This window comes from Natator depressus, chromosome 16, assembly GCF_965152275.1.
Source record: "Natator depressus isolate rNatDep1 chromosome 16, rNatDep2.hap1, whole genome shotgun sequence".
Lineage (NCBI taxonomy): Eukaryota > Metazoa > Chordata > Testudines > Cheloniidae > Natator > Natator depressus.
This window is the reverse complement of record NC_134249.1, coordinates 16,448,335-16,467,770: the sequence shown is the minus strand read 5'-3', so window position 1 is coordinate 16,467,770 and position 19,436 is coordinate 16,448,335. Positions and strand designations below refer to the sequence as shown.

At 40.1% G+C, this 19,436-nt stretch overlaps 1 protein-coding gene across 2 annotated transcripts in view; it reads left to right on the top strand.

Annotated features, from left to right (window-relative positions):
- Window positions 1-19,436, top strand: part of MED27 (mediator complex subunit 27) — a 185,238-nt gene that overhangs the window by 143,665 nt on the left and 22,137 nt on the right. For both annotated transcript variants that reach the window (XM_074974175.1, XM_074974174.1), the window contains exon 5: window positions 11,203-11,310. In XM_074974175.1, the coding sequence (XP_074830276.1) occupies window positions 11,203-11,310 (108 nt within the window). The remainder of the gene's footprint in view (window positions 1-11,202; window positions 11,311-19,436) is intronic.

Below are 19,436 nucleotides of genomic sequence, written 5' to 3'. Positions count from 1 at the left end.
TATCTTTATGGGGGAAGTGGTAAAAATATGCTTGCTATACCTTTTGTAACTTGAAAAGGATGAAGGAGTTTGTTCAGACTTTCCAAAACAAATCACCTCTGGGAAGAGACCTTACACTGAAAATGTTAGCTGAAAAGATTATTGTTCGAGAAAGCTTTGAGAATTTAGAAATTGTTTTGCAACTTTAACAATTGCAGTTGTGACTACTGTAATCCACAATTCCTTCAGTGTCCCAAAAGTAGTAGTTCTCACTTGAAAGACACCATCCGGCAAACAAAAGTAGACCTGCAGGCTTGCTTTCAACTGGTAGTAACCTTCTTGCAAAGCTTGTCCATCAGTTAGCAGTATACATCTTTCAACACAAGCCACAACCAGTAAGCAAGAAGATACTAACCTATTCCTAGAAGCATAAATGTTGGTTCTGAAAGATTCCTACATGCAATCCTATGTGGCTGTTGCTTCTTCCAGACAACTGAGTCTTTTTGTGTTTCAGATTTATACACAGCAATTGTACCTCATTAGCTTGGATTTAGGCTGCATAGACCAAACGCATAAATCATTGACATCTTTCAGAGCTGTGTGAAATCATCAACTGATTTTAAAAGCTGTTTATCATGGTATTTCAGTGTGCAGTTTAATCCCAATCTACACTATTGATTTTTCAATTAATTTTTTACTTGTAGCTATGCATGAAAGAAGACAAACATTCACTTTAGATCAGCTTCAATAAAAGTGCTATGCAAAATTAATTTGCTGTGGCAGTGGAGTGAACAGAGGACTCTTTTTTTTAAGGTTTTTCTTTGACTTTGTTGCTCAACTTCCATTAGCTTGCAATATTTGAATTGGGATGATAAACAGATAAACTTTTCCTAATATGTTAAGAATACATGAATTGTCTTAGACTTTTTGTTGTTTCTTTGATTATTTAACCTGTTAGATTCCTTGGCACACAACATTCTTTGTAAAACAGGTGTGTTTCTTGGGAGATCAACTGTCTTCTTTGTTACTTTGTGGTGATCACTGCCCTGGGGAAAGTATTCATCTCCCTAAATTAAGAGTTTTGAAAAATTTTTAGAACATGGACCCTATCTTAATAAACATACCGGGATTGATTCTCAATTATGATGTTCCTGTGCTTGAACTGTAAGCCACCCTAGCGCTCCCTGTATCCTGGGCTGTGAAGGGACCAAACGAGCTCTCATTGTGAATTAGAGCACACTCAGAGATCATATCAAGCATACTTCCTTGTGATGGCAGCAGCCATGCCAAAATGGGAAGTCATTTGTGACCCTTGCAGAGTGAGAACCCTAAGTCACTTTTAACCATTTTGCAGCCTGCCTTTTAATAATCAGAAGAAGACCTTCAATTTTGAATGAAAAGTACTCATACTTGACTTAAATCCCTTTTTATGATTGTAGTGAACCAGTTAGTGTGAAGCAGGTAGACATTTTTATGTACTCTCTCACCTGGGCTTCCATAATGTCAAGATTACATGCAAAGTCACTTTTAACAAGATTTACAGTCAGCATTTTTCTCCAGAAAGCGGCTGTACATTCAGAGTCAGATCCTTAGCTGGTGTAAATCGATGTTGCTCCAATAAAAGTAAATGGATCATACCCTAAAATTTTAATAAATTGTGAAATGCACAATGTATTTCAAAATAATTAGAGCTTTCTTCCCTGTTGGCTTTCATGTTACTGGGGTGATCAAAACTGGTACACTTTATTTGTAATAGATATAATACAGATTAAGAAGACAGGATTTTGTTTCTTTGCAGTGGAACTCTCCTGATTTTGGCCACAGAATATCATTTGCCACAGAATATCATTTGTCCTTTCATTCTTTCCAAACTAACTGTTTTCTTAAGTTTTACTATGATTATAAGGCTAGGAAAAGAGAATACCAATATTAGAAACAGTTGAATTGCCATTGCAAATGTCATCTTTGGTTTTAAGGTAGAGTGTCTCTAAAAATTCAACTATCGCAATTGCCCTGTGTCTATAATGACTTTTCACAGTATGGTTCTTTTTCAACCATCTTGTGACCATTATCAAAATTCAAAACCTTGTGGTGTGATATTTTAATGATAATGCCAATATATATAAGGTAGCATATTTATTCAAACATCAAAAAGGGCTTTACAAATTAATGTAAGCATTATCTCCATTTTACAGATGAGGCACGGGAAAGTTGTGATTTATCCAAAGTCACACAGCAATTCAGGAATAGAACCAAGTTCTTCTGTTTTCAACCACTAGACCATTCTGCCTCTCTCTGTCACCAGGACTGACTGCCCTCTAACGTTGTAAAGGCATATAAAAGGAACAGTACAGCAGATATAAACACTGGGAAAATGTGCTTTAAAAAAGACTGGAAGAGTTTTATTGTTTTGAGCTGTTTCTAACACACAATGATTTAAATAACTGAATTCTAATTTTGGAAACTACTTTCTGCCAAAACAAAGCTCGTTTCAGAAATAGCATGTTCTTCTGATATTTTTTTATCAAGCAATCTTTTTGATGATAAATTCATTGTATACATTTATATTGCTAGCTAGATTTTTACCTACTCCTTCCCTCCTCTACTTTTCATGCCCTAAAAGGAGAGAGATTTTTGACATAGTTTCCATTCATTCTCATTAAAATCAGATAATTTGCATTTTAACTTTTAAATCTTGTTCCAGGCATTTTAAGCAGACTGATTGTATGGAATTGGGTCGTATTAATTGCAAATGGGCTAGACATCTGTTCACTAAGATGGAAGACTTTTTTGGCTCAGTTTTTGTTTTTCTATATATTTTAGCCACAGTGCTTTAATTAAAATTACCACCATTTTCTATTGGAAACCCAGTTTTTGAGGTTTATAATTTGACCATGAAAAAAGATATCAAATTGAATCTTGTTCTATCAGATCTTATCCTGAGAGCAGTTAAACATTTTTTTTATATATTTCATTATCCAGTAATTTAGAATCAGTCATCTATGCTTGAACAATGTAATGTTTACTTGAAAAAAATCCCTATTTCCCCCAATGCTAATCAGTATAAGGCCTCATCCTTAAAATCCTGCTTGTTGTTCTTGATTTCCTCAGCATTTGTAGTATTCCCTCCTCTATTTTTCAAAAGCAAAATTAGCAAATTTTAAAAGTGACCATTGTTAATATCTCCTCTCTGTATTTACAATGAACTTTTTATAGTGCATAAGCAAGATGGGAACAATCAACCAAATGTAAGAAAACCTTTAATAGGGCACTGATTAATTGTGAGGTTTTTAATATTTTGGAGACTTGCCAGTTTCCAGTATTTATCTGGGACAGAGTTACAGCTTCTTTTGCCAGAGTCAGAACTAGAAGAACCAATCTCAACCCCTTGTCCCTACATCAAACCCCACCTCCTTTCACCATCACAGTCTGACCTGCCTCCCTCTGCTGCTAGTACATGACTGTTTCCTCAGGTCAGGGACAAGCAATGTGGAGCGCAGGTCACCTTATGGGTTGTAAATAGGAAAGAACTTCTATGGAACCAGCATAATCTATGAGCAGCAGAGCCCTGGAGAGTGTGTGTGTGTGTGTGTGTGTGTGTGTGTGTGTGTTACTCTCTACCTGCTTTTGGTGGGTGGGAGTTAGTAAGGTGAGGAGGCGAAGGAAAGGAGAAGGAGCAGGGAGAGGTGGAGAGAAGCTGGAGATGAGTTTATTCAGCTTCTATTCCGCTGTATAGGTGAATATGCATCCAATTCCAGTGTGTCAGCGATCCATCTTGACGCTCTAGTAGAACTTCTTATTTGTTGACGGAAGTCAGACATCCTTCCCATCCCATCCCAGTAATATTACTGTGGTATTAAAATTTAGAATGAGGAAAGTGAAACTTAAGAAACTATTTGTCTTCAGTAGCAAATTAATCTTCATTGGACTGGGATAATTATACCATAAATGTGACTGGCCCACGGGCAAAACCTGTCTTCTAACCTTTTAACAATATTGTTTGCCAGTTTGGTCTCCTTATTAACAGAATATGCCTTGTTACTGAGGGAAAAGATCACCAACTGATCCTTAATATGGGAAAATCATTTAAAGACCTTAATTTGTGTTGACTTTTAAACGTGCACTATTGCAATTAAGTTAGATTAATGAAAGGTAAATTCCAGCCTCTACATTTTAAAAAAAAATTCTTGTAAAGAACCTAATTAGCATGTTGGTTTATTTAGCCTCTAATGGCTTAATTGCATCCTATCGTGCTATTTACAAATAGGCATCATTAAAGAATAATGATTGTGTGAAGGGAATTGCAGCATTCATACCAGCCTCAGATGAGAGAGAGAGAGGGAAAAATGGGAGGGAAAAATGGAGGGAAAAAATAGCTAATAGAAAGTCTGTTGCTTTTCTAATGCTTATATTTTCAATACACGTACATATGATTCGTGGCTGTTCTGCTGATTATCAAGATACAAGAGTAAAAAGACCAGTTCTGACTATTTTGCAAGGAGCAGGTAGGCTGGCCTTTTGCTGGTGAACGTGCACAGCTTCATTATGCTTTTAATTTGTTGATGCATCACTGTCTCCTAAGGTGAATGAAAACACACCCGGGCGCGCGCACACAGACACACGCGCGCGCTCTCTCGCTCACACACATTCCTAGTGACATTAGGTATGCAAGTGAACTGAAAATAATATTTTTTCTGTTTAGCTCTGCATTGCAGAGCATCTGCATTTGAAATCAGCAGAGGATTCCCTGGAATTCTGAGAGGCAATCTGGAGTTGAGGGAATTTTCCTGCATAGTACTGGAACTTGGTGCCTTCAGCAACCTCTCTCCTAATATCAAAATATAAAATAAATCTAACAGAGGATGTCTAAAGTAGTATTTAATTAGTGCTTATAAGAGCCAATTAGTTTGTCATAATTTTCAGTACAGTACCAAAGTTACAAAGAGGAGATTTAAAGATATTTTCTCCAGACAGAATTTTGACCATTTTAAGCAAAATTTTGACCCTGCTACTACCAGTTTGGAGAGGGAAAGACTGTTTTTGCTTCCTTTTCTATCAGTAAGTTAATTAAAGTGAGCATTTTATAGGAGTCTAAGAATCACAAAATCAAATGTTCAGATTACCTCTCTGAAGTGTCCCTCGTTTTTGGCTTAAAATGTTCATCTGCACTGTTCGTCATCTGTTCTATTAGTGTTAGACAAAATTATTTTTAAATCTAGGATTTTACAAAGGGATTTTTATTTTACCCCTATTTTTGTCAGTAAAGTTGTATATTTCAGTACATTGTCTCTCCTTATCCTGGAGCTTCCCATTTTAGGAAACGGCATTATGAATATCTCAACTGTCAGACTGAGCACACAGTGGTTAAAACCAAGTTAGAACAGCATTGTTAGTAGACACAGAACCAAAACAGGAGCTACATGAGTGTTTAACTTGCAGCTGTTCCATTTTCAGCTCACAGAACTGTGGGGCATATTTTTCCATTCATATTAATTGAATTTTAAAGTGACCTTGTACATGTATTGATTTGAATTAAAATTTTTACATCAAGGGCGAGTTGGCACATATCCTACAGGCGAAATATTAAAAAGCCAAGTGCTGTCTAACAGGGTATCGACAGAAGAAGTTGAAGTTTAATGGGAAAAGTTTGCTTTAGAAGGGAAAAAATGTTGCCCACTTTAATTAAATTGAAAAGTAGCAGATCTCTACACTGATAGTAGCGCCCTATGATTATCATGTGTGCAGGTCAAGGGGGGGTACATTGAGTGTTTATTTAAAAAGGACTGGCAAGTGGGGCTTGACCTCCAAAAGAAGAGACCTGCACTGCTGGAGCTCAGAGTAGTAATATGGACTCTGTTCCACACTGAAAGGAGTTATGGGGAGCTCTTGCGGCTTCCAAATCTCACAGCATTCCCCACTTAGGTGACAGGCTGTTGTACAGCCATTGCTGAGTGGAGTATTACTGGCCTCATTCTTTCAGTGACATTACAGAAATTACTATTAATCATTCTTTACCACAGTGACCTTTCCAAAATTTCTGCCTCTAGTTCTGTTCCATTCCCTAATCCTCTTGACAGGAGCCACAGCCCCTTCAGTTTGGGGATTACTCAAGTCCTAGAATAAATTAATTGCTGAAACCCCCACTCCCTCTTGTTCAGTCATAAAAACTATTGGAACTCCACTGTCAAGAAAACATGGGTATAAAATAGGAAACTTAATATTCCAACACCTGGCAGCTGTGAAGAACCCAGATTGATAATTTTTCAAACGTAAGAGTGAAAGATGCAATGTACTTAAGTGCTAAAATTTAGAACGTTTAGCACATATTTCAATAACAGGTTCTTTCCTTTATTTGTTAGATTCATGTGTATAGATAAGTCATTTATAAAAGAGGGCAGGTGGCCTGGCAGTAAAGCTACGTTAGACTGGGTAAAAGACCCAGGATAGATTTTAGGACTTTGTCTTCTGTGCCCGAGGATGGAGCATTAACTTGCCCAGTTCTTTACACAGTCAAGTTTTTCTCCCCATCTCAGTCTCCATTCCAAGAAATTTAAGCCGCATCATGTACAGGCTTTAAAGTCAGCCTCATCCAACTCTTTGACCTGAGAGCAATTCCTGTCCTAGGCCTGAGGAAACTGAACAAATACATATGCCAGATCAGATTCAGGATGGTAACAGTTGCCTCTATCAATCCATCTCTTCAGGTTCAAGACTGGACACGTAATTCTACATAGCCATCCACCTAGCTCACGGGATGCACCTGAGATTTGCATTGGGGTCCAATCACCATCAGTCCAAAGTACTGCCCTGTGGACTCTCCACAGCATCAAGGATCTTCATAAAATGCCTAGCAGTCATGGTACCCATCTGAGAAGAAAGCATTCACTTCTGCCTGTACCTGGATGATTGTCTGATGAAGACAAAATTTGGCAGGAGATGGCAGCAAGCTTGGAATATGCCCTCTTCCTGTTCATCCAGCTAGGTGTCCTGGTGAACAATAAAAAAAAATCATCTCTTATCCTGTCACAGCTGTGTACAGGCCTCCTCGAGCCACTTTACCCTGTTTACAGGGGCCAGTGTGAGGATGAGAATCTCACACCAGCATTGAGAATTACTAAAAGTGGTACAGTGATAACTAGGAGCCATGAGTTGAAATTAAGAAAAGAAGAATTCATAAAATAGAATCATAGAATATCAGGGTTGGAAGGGACCTCAGGTGGTCATCTAGTCCAACCCCCTGCTCGGAGCAGGACTAATTCCCCATAGTTGCCCCAGATCCCTAAATGGGCCCCTCAAGGATTGAACTCAGAACCCTGGGTTTAACAGACCAATGCTCAAACCACTGAGCTATCCCTCCCCCCTAAGTGATACTTGCATAGAATATCAGGCATGGAAGGGACCTCAGGAGGTCATCTAGTCCAACCCCCTGCTCAAAGCAGGACCAATCCCCAATTTTTGTCCCAGATCACTAAATGGCCCCTGCAAGGATTGAACTCACAACCATGGGTTTAGCAGGCCAATGCTCAAACCACTGGGCTATCCTTTCCCCCCCCCCCCAAGAAAGGGGCTTTGAACCCGCAGCCTCCCACACGCTGGGCGCACACCACACCCCCCAGACTACAGCGGGCTAAGGCAAAAAATCAGAAAAACTACGGAGAATGAGATTTGTTAGAATGTGGAATAGTCTGTCAAGGTTAGCAGTGGAAGCACCATCACTCTGGTGCATTTTAATCTAAACTGGACAAAGTCCTGGAGAACATACAGTAGAAAATAATCCTCTACTGGCTGGGAGATGGATTTAAGTAATCTAACAGATATTTTCTCACTTTTATGATTTTCCATTGAGGAAAAACTATGTAATGCTGTCTGTATAACTAATCACAAAGACAGAAATCCTTGTTGGACACACATCCTGTTAACAACCTTAAAACTCAAACTAATTTTTGAAAAGTAAATTGATATTACATTAAAATGCTTTCTTAATTATTGTATTTTGTCAGTAATTAAGGCTTATTTCTTTTCTTATACTCCACTGGATCCTACAGATGTCCTTTGACACTAGTTTTACTTTTTATATGTTGTGACGGGGCAAGGCCAGATGGCTATAGAAAAGTAGTGGGAGATAGATAGATATATTAGTTCCAGGCTAAACAAATCCCTGGTACCAGGTTAAGTGAAATGGAAGCTGCTCCAGGTCAATTAAGACACCTGAGGCCAATTAAGAACTTTCCAGAAGGCAGGGAGAATGCTAGGTTGATTGGGACACCTGAAGCCAATCAGGGGCTGGCTGAAACTAGTAAAAAGCCTCCCAGTCAGTCAGGTGAGGATGCATGTCAGGAGCTGTGGAAGGAAGTTGCGCTGTTGGAGAGGCTGAGTAGTACATACCATATCAGGCACAAGGAAGGAGGCCCTGAGGTAAGGGTGAAGTGGAGCTTGAGGAAGTAAGGGCTGCTGTGGGGGAAGTAGCCCAGGGAATTGTACATGTCATGTTTCTAAAAGGTCAGCTACCATAGCTGATACTATTAGGGTCCCTGGGTGGAGCCCGGAGTAGAGGGTGGGCCCGGGCTCCCCCTAACCCCCCACCTTTGCCCCCTGATTAATCACTGAGACTGGGAGACAACAGAGACTGTGCAAGGAAGGATAACTTCTCCTCACCTCCCTTGCTGGCTTATGTTGAAAATGGCTCAGTAGACTGTGACCCTTGTCTCTAGAGAAAGAAGGGTTACATGGAGGGTCACAGTGAGCCTCTGAGGCTAGCGAAATCCCCCCCCCGGGACCCAGGGAGGCAAGGACAGAGCTTTGTCACAAAATGTTTACTCTTTACAGAATAAATTAAAAATAGAAGGGTAAATATCCCTTTAAAACTATTGAAATTGAAACCTTTTTTTATTCTTGTAGCTGTAATCTGCCCCCTACCCCTTTTATTTTTTTCCCAAAGGGGCATCACGCTAGCCTTCTTTTATTTCATTTTTTTATTAAGTCGAAGTTACAATGAAATGTTAACTTACTACATGGTACATTACTTATGCAGGATCAGGTTAATAGTCAAAGAATCTGGCTAAATATTCTGGCTTGCTGGTTGGGAAGTCCTCCTCTTAGTATGATAAAAAGGGTGACCCAATTTCTAACTAGGTGTCCTTTTTTGGGCGCTTATCATGTTTGTGTACTTGATGTGTGTGACCCGAAGAGCCCTAATGCCCACTAGCACAGGTACTCTGTCTCTCCTGAGACCGACCCAACTAACTCACTTCACCCAATCTCTTGTCATGGTATTTATCCAAAGGGTAAGTGTTTAAGGTATCATCTAAAAGCTACCATCGCTCTGGTTATTAATATCACTGTAAAATGCATATGTTAATGTTGTATGTGAAGTTATGAATTCTCTCTGTGTGATGTTACTAGGACATGTTTTAAGACAAGACAGCCTAGCCTAGGTAAAGGTGATAAACAGATCTATCCTAGACAAAGAGAAGTGAGTTTACCTCAATTTACATATTAGCAGTAAACAAAGCCATCAAGCTAAACCGGGGGTTATCCTGCTCCTGAACTCGACAGAGAATTAACATGGGTCCTGTGCCCCAGGGAGACTGAATCTCCCGGAGGCCTTCCTGACTTGTAAGACAAAAACAACCCCTTTGGGGATATAAGGAAGAGAGAGATACTCCATCTTTATCCTTCACCTTAGGAGACAAAGAAACAAAGTAATTTGATCTGTGTGATGGGTCCTGGCCAGGCCAACCAGTAAAAGCAGGAAAGGAGACCGTGGGTGAGAGAAACCATCTTGAACAAAGACTGCATCTTGGTTGATTAAGTTTTGGACTTCTAGCTGTGTGTTTTCACTTTTATTTGCTTGTAGCTATTTTTGCCTTTATCTCTTTTACTTGATATTACTTAATCTGTGTACTTTTGTTATTAACTTGCTTTCATTATAAATCAGCATTGTTGTGTAAGTTCCGTAAAGAGTATACTTCTGTAAAGCTAACAGCTTGGAAGTGTTTTACTGTCTCCATAAAGGCAGTGAACCTCTCACTTTCTCTGTGAGGATCCGAGAGGGACTGGTCCCTGCAGTAGGACGATTTGGAGGCAGATTTGAGGCTGGAAGGGTACTAAGATCAGCCTACAAGGAGTAACCAGGTTGCGCAAAGCCAGAGGATGGCTTGTGCGCTGCTGACAGTAGGGAAGCCATTTGTCAGGTTATAAACGAGTCTTTTTGTTATAAACCAAAACCAGTTATAAACCAGTTCTTTGTCCCCCATGTGGTAATGAGACAAACCCGGACATGGTTTTATCTGGTACTGGGCAAGGGAAGCCATAAAGTAGAGCATGCCGCTCCACCCCGGACAGCATAACCTCTCACACATGGTGTGTGCAAGACCATGCCAGCAGGAGTGGGAGTCGTGGTGGTGCGCTCTTCATTATGGCACCCCACATACAGTATGACCTTGCACACATGGTGCATGCAATGTCACGTGGAGGGGGATGGGCATGCCAGCAGGGGCAAGACCGTGCGATTTCACACGTACCAGAATGTCTGACATTCCAGGAATGTGAGTGTGGCCACAAGACACCCAGAGTTTCAAGGCAGACAGTGATTAAACCCATTACTGGTCTGGGTGAACCCCAAAATGTCAAAGCTTGAAAGTTTTTCCAGTACATGTTTTACAACGCTACAATTGCATAGGAGAAGTCACATTGCATGTAATATGCAATGCAAAGTCTTGCTGCTAAAAACATCCCCTGCTTTTACATTTTTGTTAAAGTGAAAATGTTTTGCTTTAAACCCTGAACATGCATTTCAGGGGTAGCATTAGAAAAGTCTGATGATTCTTTTTAAATGTATTTGTTATGCATGCAGTTATGTTGGGGAGCGTAAAATATATTGAAAACAGTCACATTTGGTCAGTATTTTTGACATATTGGGTTTTGTTAATTTAAGGAAGAGAGAGTTGTTTGGCAGTGTCATATCTGTACAGGTGAATTTCATGATCTAAAAAATTTTCTGACACAAATGGTCTACACTATTTACTTAATTCTGTATTTTATCATCTGCCTCTCTTCCTCACACATGCACACAGTATTTTTGATCTTTATTTTCATCTTCCTATAAAATTTTGCAAACTGAAATTCCCACAAGTGTAAGCCATTAACTCCATGACCTTGTGAACGCAGACTTCACCCAGCTGTCTTTCAGCTTTGTTTTTGTCCTTGTCTTGTTATTGACAGGTTACCTTAGGAAAAGTGCTAAAAGTGATAGTGGTGATGCGGAGTCTCTTCATTGACCGGACAATCGTAAAAGGATATAATGAAGATGTCCACACTGAAGATGGCAAGGTAGGGTTTCCTCATCTCTAGCAGAGCTAAACTTCGTATTTACCCCTGATACCCTGGTTTTTGAGAAACTACAAAAAAGAAGCCTCATCCCACGTATGTTTGTGAACAAGAAACCATCACAAGAGGCTCGGCTGATGTTTTGCAAAGCTTTTCAGCTTTAAATTTAGCACACTTCACTCAGATTCTTCATACCCAAATGTCTGATTTTTCTGTAAGCCCTGGTGCCCTTGCTTGAATTTCTAATTTATCACCTTACACCACAGTTGCCTCATTAATAGTGTCTACTGAGGAAACATTTTTTTCAATGTACCAGCACATCAATAGCCCAGGGTTCACATTTCTCGTCTCTGAGAGCCACTGGGAAATCTTGGGCTAGTTTTATACTCAAGTTGATAAACTCTGTTATGAAAATCGTTGGTAGCCCTCAATAAGTTGCTTGTTGGTAATAGTACATCTCGAACAGCAGCTATTAAAGAAAGTATAACCTGTATTTCCTTGAGTGACTTGCTTTATGAAAAATTCAACCTGCTTGAACCTCTACTTTCTTTTGACGGCACACTCTCCATATGGCTCTCTGTATAGCATCAGAAGATGTTAATGGGACCTGACAGCCTTCATCTTAGTTTTATTTTCTCTTTCAGAGTGGAATAAGCTCTCTTGCTGAGACACCCAACACAACTCACCCTTGCCAGTAACAAGTACTGAGCACCTCTGTCATTTACATTCTCTCAGGAGCTTTCTCCCCTTATTATGAATCCCATTAAAATACAAAGTTCTTTATAGCTAGATGAGCATGTGGCACCCATAGGCCATGTTATAATGAGAGATTTTTTCCATTCAAAAGAGGAACCCGTGTTTTAGCACACAGCAGCATGTTATGTACTGACCCTTAAGTTCAGTGGCTGAGTTTGAACCTCTCTTCCACAGAAGAGGTTAAGAGCTCTCTGTTAAAGGGAAGTACAACTCTGTTTTCCAGGTAAGAAATTCTCCCTTTTGGAGTGGGGAGAATAGAAATTGCTTGAGAGCCCACTGGTTTTAAATCTGCACGCTTAGTAATGCAGATTAGGTACACCCTCACTTATCCCTCAGATACACCCTGGAGCAGGAGATATTCTGGATATTGGTGAATAAAAGGAGACACTGAAAAACCATAAAACCTCTGATTTTGCAAGCAAGTAAAACGATAACCCTACTCCTCTTAAAAAGCATTGATAATTTGATGAGAGGAGTGTACCATTTCAGCTTCACTTCCAGTCTTTGCCAACACCTGCAATGAGACTGTATGAACTTGTCACTCACTCGTCAGCTCACTATTCCACTAGGCTAGTCTAGGACTTTACTAGTCCCAAACCTGAAGGCCCAGATTATTTGCAGGTATAAGCAGGCATAACTCCTTTGAGTTTGACGGAGTTGTGTCCACTTAAACCAGCAGCAATTTTGACTTAAAAATGTTGAGTGAATAAATATGTCGCTTGCTAGTTTGCCCAACTGGAATGCATATTGACAAGCAGTGGGCTACCTGTTTTTCCCTAATTAAGTATGTTGGTAATTGGAGAGGAAGAGTAGGGCTGAACTCTTGCAGTAATGCTCTTTACTTTCTGTGTCTGCTGAGAAGGCGTGATTATAGTAAATTCCATTTCCTTTTCCCTTGCGACAGACGCTGTGGAAAAGCATTTTAGAGCGGTTGCCTACTGCAACTCCAGCTCTTCTACTCCCAGCCTGAACCAAAAAAGAAGAGACAGAGGAATAGAAGGAAATGGAGAGAATTGTGGAGAGATTTCAGACATCATCTTTGAGAGAGAGAGAGAGTCAATACTTAGGATCGCAAAAGGAGTTAGGAAGAAATTTTCCTTATGAGCAGGTTATTTCATAGGTGTCCATTTCATGATGTCTTGCTTGTTTCTTAGAAGCATCTGGTACTCATCACTATGAGCGAGAAAATGCCTGACTAAATGGACCAATGGTTTCATCTACTGTGGCAATTCCTATATTTCTCTTTATCATAAACCAAATAGGAAAGAGAAGTTAGAACAATAGTAGTAGTTATATTGTGCTTTGTGTTTAAATTGCTGTACAAACATCATTCACTTAATTTTCCCGATATTCCAGTGAGGCAGGTCCAATAACAGTTTAAGGTGAAATGTGCACAGGAAGTGGCTTGGAGGAAAGGATGGGGAGAGTTTGGACAAAAGAGGCAGCAGAATTAAGAGGAGCTCCCTTACTGGAGAGTTCCAAGACATAAATAGGAGGCCAAAACTGGAGGATTAAGTGTGAAGATAGGGCCAGGAGATGATTTGAGGTTAGAGTGGAAGGTGGATCTGAAGAGAGACATGAAGGCAAATGTACGTGGGTCAGGGGCATGAATAAGTTTTATGTGGTTTTGATCTTTGAGAGGAAGAATATTACACTAAATGCTGAGGCGTTTGGTATGAGAGTAGGGTAGATATTGATACTTTTAAGGATCAGAGTTTAGGATTTATAGATGCAGTGAGTTTGGTGGATTCTCTTGGACACTGTTGAGCCACACAGGGTTGGCATAGTTAGGAACAATTGGCAGTTGCAGAAAAAAATTTAGACTAGAATAGCCAGGTTATTACAGGTCATTATGGAAGTACATTGGCAGAGCTGAGTAAGGAAGCTGCCAAATAGCTAGCTTCTACTCTGAGTGCAGCAAATGCAATTAGTCAATCATTTTTATTCTTATGAGAAAAAAATAACACTGTATTCAAAATGAAGTGGAAAAAATAAATCTAGCAGGCGGTCTTAACCTAACATGGGGAGAAATTGGACAATGTATGGTTTGTGGTTTTTTATTTTTATTTTTTTATTATTATTATTTTTTAAAGATTTCTGCATACTGGCAAAGAAATAAGGACCAGTCATTTTCTGAAAAAGTCTGGTTGTATTTGAATTAGGAATAAGTTTCTACTTAACTTGCAATATTGTGGAAATTGCGGATTCCACAGTGTTAAGCTTCCACCTAAACTTTGACAGCGGGAGTCCTGCCATGAGTGGGGCTGACAGCGGGAGTCCCCGCTCTCAGTCCCAGGCTGCTGACAACAGAAAGTCACAAAAAAGTAATAATGGACTTTATTACCTCAAATAATAAGATCCGTTGTTACTTTTCTGCAATTTTCCATGGCTTGTCCACAACTCAGCTGCAATTTTTTTTTTTTTTTTTGACAATCTCACTATTCAAGTAGGGCCCTAATTATGAAGCATTCAAAAGACCTGCCGAACTTGCTTTTGCCAGATTGCAAACGATACCCCGCACGCCTTTTTGTTGGATTTTTTTGAAAAACAATAGGTGAGACCTGGCAGCTCTTTCCATACAGTAGATGCTGTATTCTGATGGTTGTGCAGTCTCCTCTGCTTTATTGCTGGCCCAGTACATTCCACCACATGCTGATGCATTTTAATTAGTTTGTAGTTGTAGAGGTGGCATTGTGCCTCCCCTAATTTCAAACTTTGACATACTCATAGTGCACTGCAATCCAGACATGGAAAGTAATTATTAGTAAGGCTAAGATTTTGTCATGGTTATTTTTAGTAAAAGTCACAGACAGGTCACAGGCAATAAAGAAAAATTCACAGAAGCCCATGACCCGTCACTGACTTTTCCTAAAAATACTCATGATAAAATGGGAAGGGGCTGTGCAGCTGTGGGGTGGCTGGGAGCTCCAGGGCCCCCACCACCTGTGGGGGCTCAGAGCTCCAGGGTCCCCTGCCCCACTGTGGTGCCTGGTGGGGAGTTATGGGAGGGTCCCCCTGCCCTGCCACGGTGCCTGGCAGGGAGCTGCGGGGAGTCCTCCTGCCCCACCGTGGCAGCTCAGAGCTTGGGGGCCTGCTGCCTCTGGCAGAAGGGGTATCTCACAGCTCCCTGCTGCTGCAGGAGCGATGGGACCCTGCAGCTCCCAGCTGCCGGGGCTGAAGTCATGGAGGTCTTTGGAAGTGACGGATTCCGTGACTTCTGCAACCTCCGTGACAAAACTGTAGCCTTAATTATTAGTAATGTCATCCAGATTCCTGAAAAAATAAATCCATGCAGCTCATCCTTAAGGGCAGGCTTTCATGAACAGAGCCATTAGTATCCTAATTCTGCTAATAGAAATAAAATTGCATTAAGATTTGTTTAGAGAGACAAGGTGGGTGAGGTAATATCATTTATTGGAACAACTTCTGTTGGTAAGAGAGACAAGCTTTTGAACTACACAGAGCTCTTCTTCAGGTTTGTTTGGCATGCTGACAGGCTGCTTTTCTGTAAATACAGAGATGGGGAAGAACCATGACATGGCATATTTGGCGTGGGTATTTAACATTACTGTGCAGACAAATTCCTAATTCTGCATTAGTTAGACTTACTTAAAGAAACATAAGTGTCTCAGTTGAATTATCATGTTAAGGAACTTGGGTTATGTTAATGCTATGGCTTCATTAATTACCCCATATCAATAAAAAAAAAAAAAAAGGCAGCTTTTAGCCTCCTAGCGTAAGAGAGGAAAAGAAATAGTAGTATCAAAGGAAAGCTTCAAAGACAGCCAGAACTGTCTCTTGGGTAATTTCTGATCCCTGCATTCTTTCCACTTCAAAGCTGGATGTGTGTGTGTTTGGGTGGAAGGGGGGGTTGAATCCGATTCCTTTAATAAGTGTTGGCACCAGCCGTGTTTGATATTAGATGCAGGGAACATTTTGATTTGTTATCGCCTTTGAAATCGTTCAGACGACCTTCAGAAAATGGTCTCTTGTTACTTATACTAGGGATGGGTGGGGAGAGTGGGGCACTGGGAAAAAAAAGCCCCAGTTTAATTCAGATGCAGAGGATGCCCCGAAATTGTGCTTTCAGCAGTTTTTTAGATACAAATGTGTATCTTGATTGAAAGTGAAAAGTTGACGAATAATAGATCTGTAACAATGCATTCTTTAGTACGCCTACCTTATTCCTCTTTTTTCATGGAGAAAAGTGGACAGTCATTTAAGATACCTGCATGTGTGCTGGGGTTTTTTTAAACTTGGATAACATCAGGTCTATAAGACATTTATTACTTTTGCTGTTTTTCAGTATTCATGCCAAATAATGAACATTCTGAACCTGTTAAATTCATCCAAATGCAGCATCTAAAATAGAAATTTTTAAAAATTTTGAATTAAACTGGAGAGGATCATATATTTGGCTCAGAGAATGATCATCACTGGAGATTGAAACTGAATAACAAATATGCTTTCCAATTATAACACAAGCTTTGCCATCAATCAAGTCAACCAACCAACATTCAGTTAGATGAAAATAGCTAGAAAACAAACTCTAAATTAATTTTCTGTGCGTCTTAAATTGTAGTTAGCTTTACAAGCATGCGTATTTGTTACTAAAATGTAAGACTGCCTTTCCCTATTCCTGTGTTGCCTCTCACCAGTTATACAAAAGGGAACTGCTAATGTCATCTTTCTCAGACACGTTCCCCACTAAATCCTGCCATTAGCACTCCCTGCCACCACCAAATCAAGTTAGTTTCACATCCTGACCTTGAACATCCTTTTTGACTCTCTCTCTATCTCTGTCTCTTCATTCTTGTATGTCATCATGTCACCCACTGCTCTGTCAGTAATGCTAGCCTTGACTGCCTAGTTGTCCAGTCTCCTGCAACTGACTCCATGCCAACTCTCAAGCATGAAACATACTTCTTGAACTGATCCATAAGGTCACTCTACCTTCTCCTCCCTCCAAATCCCTCCACAAGACCCACTTCTGCTTTGACATCTACAAGAAGTAGGCTAGTTAACCATGTCTAGGTCTGGGGCCAAAAAGTCCAAACAGTACTCTTAAATGATTGGGAACTATTAACTTAGATAGATTGCTAATCTCTGTAACCATGTGAACTTATTAATATTGCTCTCAACTTCCCTTCCTTTCACCATCTCAATCCCCTTCTCTTTTGTCACATTTGGGATATGTCTACACTGCAATCACAGGATGTGATTACCGCTCATGTGGATATAGCTGAGCTACCTTTAATCTAGCTAACTCGGGTACCTGCTTAGTGAAGCTGTGGCAGTGTGCAATTCAGTGAGGTCTGTACAAGGCTGCCAAGAACCCTGGTTAAATTACTCATGCAGCTAGCACACACTTAAGCACACTCTCCTATAGCGTCACTACTCAGTATCTGAGCAACTTACATTAAAACTAGCTCAGATAGATACATACAAGCTGCAATCTCATTCCATGATTGCACTGTAGACCAGGGTTTCTCAGGACACATTTTTTGGTAGCCTCAGAGCATGGCCACCAACTCTTGCTGGAGGCCACTCTCACACTTTTTCCTAAAATACTTGATTAGCTTTAGGAAAACCAAATAAATATGCACAGGAGGCTGTGGCCACATTTGAGAAATGCTGCCGTAAACCTACCCTCACTTACTGTGACTTCTTTCAATTTAGTGAAATCTCTGTGGAGCAGAGACCATGCATTTCTAAGGAGTTCTGATCATTATTGGAGCCTTTGAGCATTACCATAACAGAAAAAAAATCAAAATAATTGTATAGCTATAATTTATTTTAAAGAAGGAGGTTGACCAAACAAAACTAACCTGTTTATATGTAAGAATGTAAACTTCAGCAGAACTTCGTAAATAGGATCTGTTCCTATTTCTTGCCAAACACTTAGAATGTCTGATTTCTCCTTTGTGTACAAAAAATTGTTAAAATATATAAACAATAATATAACTAAATGTTAAAGATAACTCCAATGCAGTGTTAAAATTATACATTTAAGCCCAAGCGTAAATCTTTGTAGGATTGGGGCTGTAGGTTGCTATTGGCGGGGAGGGGAGAGCACATATCATGTCTACCTCTGTACAGAGCTCCAGTCCTCTTTTGGCCATCTAGGTGCTACCCAAGAGAACTAATAACCAGGGCCCTGTGTACTTCATGGCACAATGGAACCAAAAATCATAGCTACCCTTAAATTCCACAGCAATATTAGTTTATTTTACTGCCATTAAATACCCTGAATTCCCATCTTCCACCCATATACACTCAAACACATCACTGGCTCATAGCTGAAAAAAACTCATTGATGTAAAATTCTTCATTTTAGACCGTGTTTATTTTTCCGGATGGGTTTTTCCTTACTCTCTTCAGGTGTCCTAGCTCCATTTCTTGGCTCCCATAATGCCAAGTAATCCAGCTCAGAACCTCTTTCATCCTCCGGAGTGGGGAGCTTTTAGCTGTCTTCAGCAATTTTACCTCCCCAGCTTACTGGGCTTCAGCTGGTATGCTGTTGGCCATGCAACAGCCCAAACTTTTGGCTCCTGCCACTTCCTGGCTACAAGCTGGACATGCCCACTCTAACACCTTTTACTCTCTGCTGCCTGGCTCCATGGAAGAACATGCACTTTAATCCCATTAATTCCCCTTTATGGGGAAAGTTGGGGCGCAAGACACAGCTGCATGTAGGTCCAAGAAGGGCAGGGAGAGAGAAGACAAAATGCTGGGCACATAGCTACAACAAAACAGTAAATTCAGTGGCAGAAATGCTGAATTCCATAGTATTTGGGGAAAATGCCAATTTCTATGGCTGCAGAACAATGGAGTCCACAGGGTTCTGACAGAAGTGAATGGATCAGGCCACACATCAGACTCCCTGCAGCATTTTACTTTTAATTCATGTTTTTGATGTTTTCTACCCAACCATAAAGGTTAGAAATGATATTTTTAAAATGAAAGCTACATATCTCTACAGCACAATTCTGCAATAAGTGTGATTTCCATGATAAGATTTGCAGATGAGAAATTATGACTATATGAGGCCCTATAGTAATAGGAAATAAGCTGGAGGTCAGGAAAGGAGGGAGGAAGTTGCCATCGTTGCTACCTCCACCGAGACAGTGTATTCTGAAGGCTGTGTTAAAATTGCACTAGCATATCAGTTGTGCTTGTGTAAATGTGTGAATCAGTCCCTTGTTTGAGAAGTGCAACCTTAACTCCTATTTGTTTGGTGTTTTTAGCTCCTATATTGTTGAAAAGTAAAAGGCATTGAAACCACAGATAGGTTCAGTACCCACAACCTTAAATCTAGCCTAACAAAAAAACAAAACAGAAACACCCCCACCTGTTTGGAAATCTAAGTACAG